Below are 7,259 nucleotides of genomic sequence, written 5' to 3' on the forward strand. Positions count from 1 at the left end.
GCCCTCTGTGTGACACTTGGTGTCTGGCATGACCCCTGTGTCCCCTGCATCTGTAAGTCCTCCCGGCTTAGCATCACACCCAGATGGGACACGCTCTTGGTCACCGCACTGCTGGCACCTGCGGAGATGTCCCAGGTCGGGTTGACTGCCCTGCACCCTCTCACTCCAGTTTCCCCATCTTTCCCCCAGAATTACAATCTGCCCAAATCCATCTCCCCGCTGTTGGCATTGGCTTGGCTGCCCCAGGGTAGGGCAGGTGGCACAAGCAGGGTCACAGGAGTGTGGTTGGGGGCCGTGTGGGGCAGTGCCCCAGCCCCACACCTGCTGGTGAGGCACAGGCAGCACACCCGGCACAGCAGGGCACAGCCCCCGCCCGTGTTGCTCATGTTTAATCACAAAGGAGCAAATAGAACAACAAAAAAAAAAAAAAGGAAGTGAGCACAGGGGAAGAACCAGCTGCGGCAGGAGGGGGTGGCGGGGCCATGGGTGCAGGGTCAGGCCTGCAGCCCACTGAGCAGCACCGAGAGCAGCGAGGTGAGGGCCAGCATGGCCGTGGTGGCGGTGGTGGTGACGGCACTGCCCACCGGGAAGGGCTCGGTGCTCTCCTGCAGCCATTCGTACGCCTCCTGCAGCTGCTGCCGCTGCAGCTCTGGCCCCACACGCTCACGGATCTTCTTGTAGTAGGAGTTTAAGTACTGGATCTGCAGCCAGGCACAGCAGGGGACTGGAGGGGGGCTGCCCTGGATGCTGCCACCCCTTAGCCCCTTTGGCCCTCCCCGTCCAGCTGCCCCACACCCCAATCACCAGCCCCACCTGCAGATCCTGTTGCCCCTCTCCATCCACACATCCATCCTTGCTCCATCCTCATTTACCTGCTCCAACCGCACGCCATGGTCCTGGCTTCCTGTTGCATCCACTCCCCAGCCCCTGTTGCTCTCCCCAGACCCCAGCCCGATGTGCTGGCCTCACATCCCTGCTCTGCCCTCCCCCCCGAGCACCCCCATACCTGTTCCGTGGACAGGAGGCTGAGGTCGATGAGGTTGCGGTCGTAGGGCACCAGGGACACCACCTCGAAGGTCAGGAAAGGCTTCTCCTCGCTCTGGTACTGCCGCAGAGACGTGCTGTTGGGTGCCCCCAGCCCTGCTGGGGGGCCCCCCTGACTTGATGCAGCTCCCCGTGCTGTGCCACCCCTGTCACCCCGGCCCCACTGCCCTACCTTGGTCTGTGCCTCCACCACGAGGGCGATGTCCTCAATGCGGATCCCGAACTCACCGTCCCGGTAGTATCCAGGCTCTGGGGGCCAGGAGGGCGCTTGATGAGCCCTCAGCCTCAGTGGCTCCCCAAAACCACCCTAGCAGGGCCAAATCTGACCCCTGAGTGGGGCCAAGTGCTGACACCCCCTCTCTGGTCCTGGGGCTGGGGTTGTCCCGGACGGCTGAGGCACCATCCAGGTTAGTGGGACATACCGATGGAGGTGAACATGCCGGCTGCCAGTGGTACGTTGTTGGACTGGAAGCCCACAGGCCCTGCAGGGACATGGGGTGGGTAAGAATTCCAGGGACAGTGTGTGTTGCAGGGACACTCCAGCAAGGACCAAGGTGCCACACCAGGGAGAACCATGGGGCCAACACATGGATGACCCCAGCAAGGACCATGTAGTCACCAAGGCAAGGACCACTGGATCATCCCTGCAAGGATCATGGGACCAACCTGGCAGAGACTGTGGGGACATCCCAACAAGGACCATGGAGCCATCTCGGCAAGGACTACGGGGCCATCCTGACAAGGACCATTGATTGGATAATCACAGCAAGGATTGTGGGACCACCTTGGCAAGGACCATGGGGCCACCCTGGTAAGGACCATGGAACTACCAAGGCAAGGACCATGGGGCCATCCCAACAAGGACCATGGGGCCACCAAGGCAAGAATCATTGGATCATCCCAGTAAGCTGGACGGGAGTCATGCTGGATGGGAATCACACTGGCAAGGATCATGGAGTCACCCTGGCAAGGATCATGGAGTCACCCTGGCAAGGATCATGGAGTCACCCTGGAAAGCATCATGTAGTCACCCTGGAAAGCACCCCAACACACTGCAGGTAGAGGACACCCCCAGCAAGAGGCTCCACTGGGCAATGAGTACCCCCTAATGAGCTCCTATCCTCGTCCCTGTCCCCACAGCTCAGCCCACATGCCCAGCACCAGTGCTGGTGCCACCTACACTCATGGACCGAGAGGAAGTTGCCGATGCCGTGGCCGGTCCCGTGGCCGTAGTTGAGTCCAACGTCCCAGAGTGCCCGGCGTGCAAAGGACTCCACTGTTCTCCCTGGGGAACAAAGAGGTGGGTGGGATGAAGACCAACAAGCTGATGGGGCCCCCCTGCTCTCCTGCTTCCTGTGCCAGGGTTCCTGGGCAGGGCTGGGCTGCACAATGCCAGGTTTGGCACCCACCTGCTGTGTTGGATGGGAAGACGAGGCGAGAGAGGTCGATGTTGCCCATCAGCACACGGGTGTAGGCTTCCTGCGGGGGCACGGGGGGGTGAGCACGGTGGTGCCCGGACACCCACCCTGGCACATCCAGCCTTGGCTGCAACCGTGGTGCAGAGTGCCACAGGGAGTCCTGGGCAGTGCAGGGGGGTCCTGGGCAGCCAAGGGGGGTGCTGGCTGACACAGGAGAGGTTGGTACCTTCTGGAGTGGGGTGGGCTGACCCCAATGCACTGTCCGAGTGATGTCTGTTGTCCCGTCCCTGCAAAGGAGGGACGTGAACAGGGGCGATGCAGCCACAGCATTGGCTTTGGGGGCCCCTAGATGTGGGGCTGTGAGGGGGGGTCTCTGCTAAAAGCTGCTCACAGATATTGCCCTCCGGTGTCAAAGAGGTACATCTCGCCTGCAGACAGTGTCCGGCTGCTCCCGTTGGAGGGGCTGCAAGGGAAGGCGGTCAGAGCCCTCTCCCAGCTGCCCACTGCCCATCGCCCACCGCCCTCTGCCCACTGCTGCCCTGGCCATACCTGTAGTGGGCCAGCGCCGCGTTGAGCCCGCTGGCCGAGATGGACTGGAAGCTGGGCCCGTGGCTGTGCTGCTGGGCCCTGGAAGGCAGCAGGGAGGGAGGGAGGTGCTGGAGATCCCCAGCTGCTCTTCACTGGGCAGGGGGTGCCGCGGGGGCAGCACTGACCTGCGGAGGGCATCGATGTGCTGAGCCCCTGAAAACTCATCCACCTGCCCCTGCGGGACCATCTTCTCCAGCCACAGCAGGTACTGGATGACGGCCACGGCGTCCCGGACCTGGGGGTGCCCCGGCGGCACCGGGGAGAGGGCATCAGCACCCGGCGTCCCGCAGCGTCCCCGCATTGTGCAGGGGGCTGTGGGGGCGGGGACAGCCCTTACGTGGGCGGCTCGCAGCAGCTCCTGCTCCTGGGCGTTTTTCACAGCCTTGGCCGTCATGACAGGCGAGTAGCTCTCCTCCAGCAGCTTTTCCTGCGAGGGCCCCTGTCCCCTCAGGCCCCAGGGGCGGCCACAGCGCGGTGGCACGGGGCCGTCCCCAAGCCTGCGGGACCCGCGTGCCCCACGGCCAGGCTCAGTGCCGCGGTGTCGCTTCTGTACCCACCTGGGGGATGATGCCGTAGAGGCCGTAGGTGGTGTACTCGGTGCCCAGCCACACGGTGACGTTACCGCGGGTGTAGTTGCTCAGGTGGGCGCTCACCTGCCCGTATTCCTGCAGCTCCACACAGAGCGGCCCTGGGCAGCCAGAGCTCAGGGACTCCCGCGCTGCCGCCGACAGCCGCGACCCCTCCACGAACAGGCTGGGGAGGGAGCGGGATGGGGTGGGCACAGACGTGGGGCGGGCACAGACGTGGGGGGTCACCTGCTGCCCTTGGTCCCCCCGAGCCCAGCCATGCCAGCGGAGAGGAAAGGGCTGGGGGGCTCAGAAGTGATGCTGGGCTGGGAATGGGAGGAGCCCTCCGTCAGGCTGTGCGGGAAGGGAGGGTGCGGTGCCCCAGGGTGGGCTGGGAGAGGCGGCATGGATTGGGAGAGATGTGGGGCTGGGGCCTGAGGCAGCGGGGGCTGAGAGGAGGATCAGATGAGGGCCAGCTCAGGAAGGGAAGGGTGGAAGGTAGTGGATGATGAGCCCCCTCCATGCCCCGTGCCCACAGGGAAATGCTGGCCACCTTATGTTAGTGTTGGTCAGGAGGGTGTAGGAGTAGAAGACGGGGTTGTAGGGGATGTCATCTCCACGGAGGTTGAAGAGCCCTGTCAGGAACGAGACCTCTGCACCTGTGACTGCCACTACCTTCCCAGCTCCAGGGCTCGGAGCCCAGGGCACCTGCCGTGGCATCCTCCACAGCGCCGCGGGTACTCACAGGCTGTCTCCTCCAGCCCCGACAGCAGCACGGCCGTCGGGCGTCGCACGTGCTGCTCCATCTGCTGCCGGATCCCGGCAACCTTCTCCTGCCAGCTGCTCCCTGGGAGTGGGGCAAGTGATTGACTCGGTGCAGGAACCGCCACGGACGGCCCTGGGCTGGGGGTGCTGCGAGTGAGCAGCTGTAGGGAGGCCAGAGTCGTACCTGTGAATGCTGCTGGGAGGCTGTAGATCTTGCTGGAGGAGGGAGAGGGTCTCTGGTCACCCCACACCTGATCCACGAGGTTGGTCTCGAGGGGGAGCAGGGTCCGGCCGGAGCCGTACAGGGCCTGGCTGTAGCTGTTCCAGGTGGCTGGGAGGGGGGGGGAAGAAGCAGCCCACACGTGGGGGAACCTGGTAAATCCACACCCTGGGGCTGCCCTCCCATGGGCAGGGTGACCCCCAGTGTCAGCCAGCCCTACCGACAGAGAAGAGGAAGGGGTCCAAGCTGATGTTCCCCCCTACAGGAACCGCCTCCATGATCCACATGGCAATGGACTCGATCCAGGCTGCAGGAGAGAGCTGGGTGGCACTGCGAGAACACACCGTGTCCCAGCCCATGCTGAGCCCAGAGGAGGCTGTGGCAGGGGCTGGGGGGGATCCTGGGAGCGGGGAGACTCAGCAGCCCCCCATCCTGCCCCCCACTGACTCGTCCTCTGCAGCTCCCAGTTGCAGTCCAGCTCCCGCTCTGCCTGGGTCCAGTAGCGGCTGTCGGTCCACAGGGCAGCCTTGTCCTGTGTCACCACGCTGGTGCCTGCGACAGGAGCGGGGGCTCAGGAATCACCTCTCCTTCCCTCTCTGCAGCTGGCAGGGACCCCTGGGGGCCCTCAGAGAGTGGGACCATGCCCTGCCCGTGGATCCCCAGGGATGAGGACTAGCAGGAAGGCAGGTGCCAGCCTCCCAAGCAGGGAACCCAGGGTTGCGGGGTGCCCTCACCTGCGGAGCCGGCAAAGCCTGTGAGCCAGCCCAGCCGGGCATCCCGCTTGGAGATGTACTCGCTCTGGAGTGGGGATGGAGCTGTGAGAGGTGGCTGTGGATGCCAGCAGGATCCCCGGGGGCACTGGGAGCTCCTGCATTACCATGTGGGCATCCGTGGAGGGCACGATGTAGGCATGGACGCCGTGGGCCCGCATGGTGTCCCGCAGTGCCGCCAGCCGCGCCGTTGTGTTGGTGGCCGTCGGTGGCAGGTACTGGTGGCACAGGGGGACATGTGCTGGGACTGGGGGGGAACAGTATGCAGGGGGTCTCAGGGACAGGGAAGAGCAGCAAGGCAAAGCTCACCGGTGGGTCCGTGGAGCAATCCCGGATGTCATTCCTGGTGGAAGGAGCCTGTGGCACCCGCTCTGCGGCACAGCCTGTGGGTGCAGCAATAACCGGGAGCCTGAGGCTGCAGCCTGGGGTCCTGCTGGCCCGTTGCTCCAGCCCAGAACCACACCAGGCAGCTGTGACCCTCATCCCCAGCTCCAAACACCAGCTAGACCAGCTTTGGGGCTTTTTGCAGAAACCGGTTGTCCTGTGTTTTAGTCCCAGGAATAGTGGGTGGAAACCAGCGCCATTGCCCGGCTCAAGAGGAGGTAAATCTCCCAATGCCCATGGCACAGTGGGATCATCACGGGGAACAGCTGGTGCTCACCATGCCCAGGAGCAGGTGAGCCGACCCAGAGCATCCCAGCACTCGGGGTGTTGGAGGAACTGGCTGACAGCAGGGCCATGCCCAACCAGACCTGGCCTCTCCCCAGGGCTGCTTGGCACCAGGTGCCACCACCGGCACCGCCACTCCCTGGGCTCTCCATCACCAGCTGGTGCTTGGCTCTTCACCTTGGGCCAAGGGCACCCAGCTTGGGTCCATGGGACAATGCAGGGTGGGGTCACCCTCAGCGTGGGGGGGGACCTTGGGTGCCTGGTCTCTGCACCCTGGGGGGCTGCTCCTTACCTGTCACCTGCCCCCAGCCCATGGCTGGGGCAGGTGGGCAGGCTGAGCCCCTTGCCACAGTCCCGTTTCTGCCCCAGGGTCGAACCCACCCCTCCTTCACCCAGAGCTGTGCCTGGGACATCCTGCATCCTGTGTGCCTGGTTCCTGGGGGTCCCAGACGTGCCATCCCACCCCAGCACCCAGCTCACCCCTCTGGCATACCGTGGAGCAGGAGTGCCCAGGCTGTGATCCAGTGCAGGGCACACATGGCTGCCCTGGCGGTGCCCAGCAGGACAGGGAACCAGGGGACAATGTGGGTGACAGGTCCCTCCTCCTGTGTCTTTGCCCCGGGGGCAGAGGGATGGGAGGTGGGAGGGACGAGGCCCCAGCGGATATGGGGGTTGTCCTTTGCATGGAAAGTGAATCCCGCTGCTAAATAAAAGCAAACAGCAAAATCAGCACAAAGTCCAAAGATCCTGCGGGAGCAGAGGTGGGAGCATGCCAGCTCAGCCTGGCACAGCCTGACAGTCAGGGAGAAGGCAGGGAAAGGGTTTGCTCCCTGGGGAACCTCTGTTTCCTGGAGCCATGGAGAGCTGATGTGGGGTCCCTGGGGCAAGGACCAGCCACCCCCTGAGCCAGTCAGCCCCCTGAGCCATCCCTCCCCCTGGCGTGGTGCAGTCCCCACCCCAGCTCCCCAAGGCTGGGGCTGACAGACATGGTGTGTGTGTGGGTAGGTACCCCATCACCATTGCCAAGCATTACAGCTGTTGGGGGGACACAGTGCCCGTCCTCCTGGTGAGCAGGGCTGGGAGCTGGTGGGACACCCAGTGTATCACTGACACCCACCCCGGTCTGTGGCTCCTGCAACCAGCTGGGTGATGGGAACACACAGTGCTGTATCCCCTAACCATGGCTGGGCCCCTCATTTTTTGGCGTGGCTGTTTTTCT

The 7,259-nt window shown here is 64.2% G+C and overlaps 1 protein-coding gene across 1 annotated transcript; it reads right to left on the reverse strand.

Annotated features, from left to right (window-relative positions):
- Nucleotides 1-373: 373 nt before the first annotated feature.
- On the reverse strand, nt 374-6,731 carry XPNPEP2 (X-prolyl aminopeptidase 2). Its single transcript, XM_032701913.1, has 21 exons — nt 6,534-6,731; nt 5,681-5,754; nt 5,479-5,589; nt 5,336-5,399; nt 5,049-5,153; nt 4,822-4,908; nt 4,566-4,712; nt 4,362-4,463; nt 4,170-4,251; nt 3,608-3,803; nt 3,388-3,477; nt 3,176-3,285; nt 3,012-3,089; nt 2,854-2,925; nt 2,689-2,749; nt 2,454-2,523; nt 2,225-2,329; nt 1,467-1,526; nt 1,217-1,293; nt 1,007-1,105; nt 374-701 (listed from the first exon to the last, which is right to left on the reverse strand). Exons 1-21 carry the CDS (start codon nt 6,577-6,579, stop codon nt 495-497), a joined length of 2,043 nt encoding a protein of 680 aa, XP_032557804.1. The 5' UTR covers nt 6,580-6,731; the 3' UTR covers nt 374-494.
- Between the last annotated feature and the right edge of the window lie 528 nt (nt 6,732-7,259).

This window comes from Chiroxiphia lanceolata, chromosome 14, assembly GCF_009829145.1.
Source record: "Chiroxiphia lanceolata isolate bChiLan1 chromosome 14, bChiLan1.pri, whole genome shotgun sequence".
Classification (NCBI taxonomy): domain Eukaryota; kingdom Metazoa; phylum Chordata; class Aves; order Passeriformes; family Pipridae; genus Chiroxiphia; species Chiroxiphia lanceolata.

Coding starts and splice junctions, on each gene's coding strand:
- XPNPEP2 (XM_032701913.1), bottom strand. CDS start 6,579: ATGTGTGCCCTGCACTGGATCACAGCCTGGGCACTCCTGCTCCACG. Junction 5,154..5,335: donor AGGCTTTGCCGGCTCCGCAG/GTGAGGGCACCC, acceptor CTCCTGTCGCAG/GCACCAGCGTGGTGACACAG. Junction 2,524..2,688: donor AGCCCACCCCACTCCAGAAG/GTACCAACCTCT, acceptor GTGCCCCCGCAG/GAAGCCTACACCCGTGTGCT.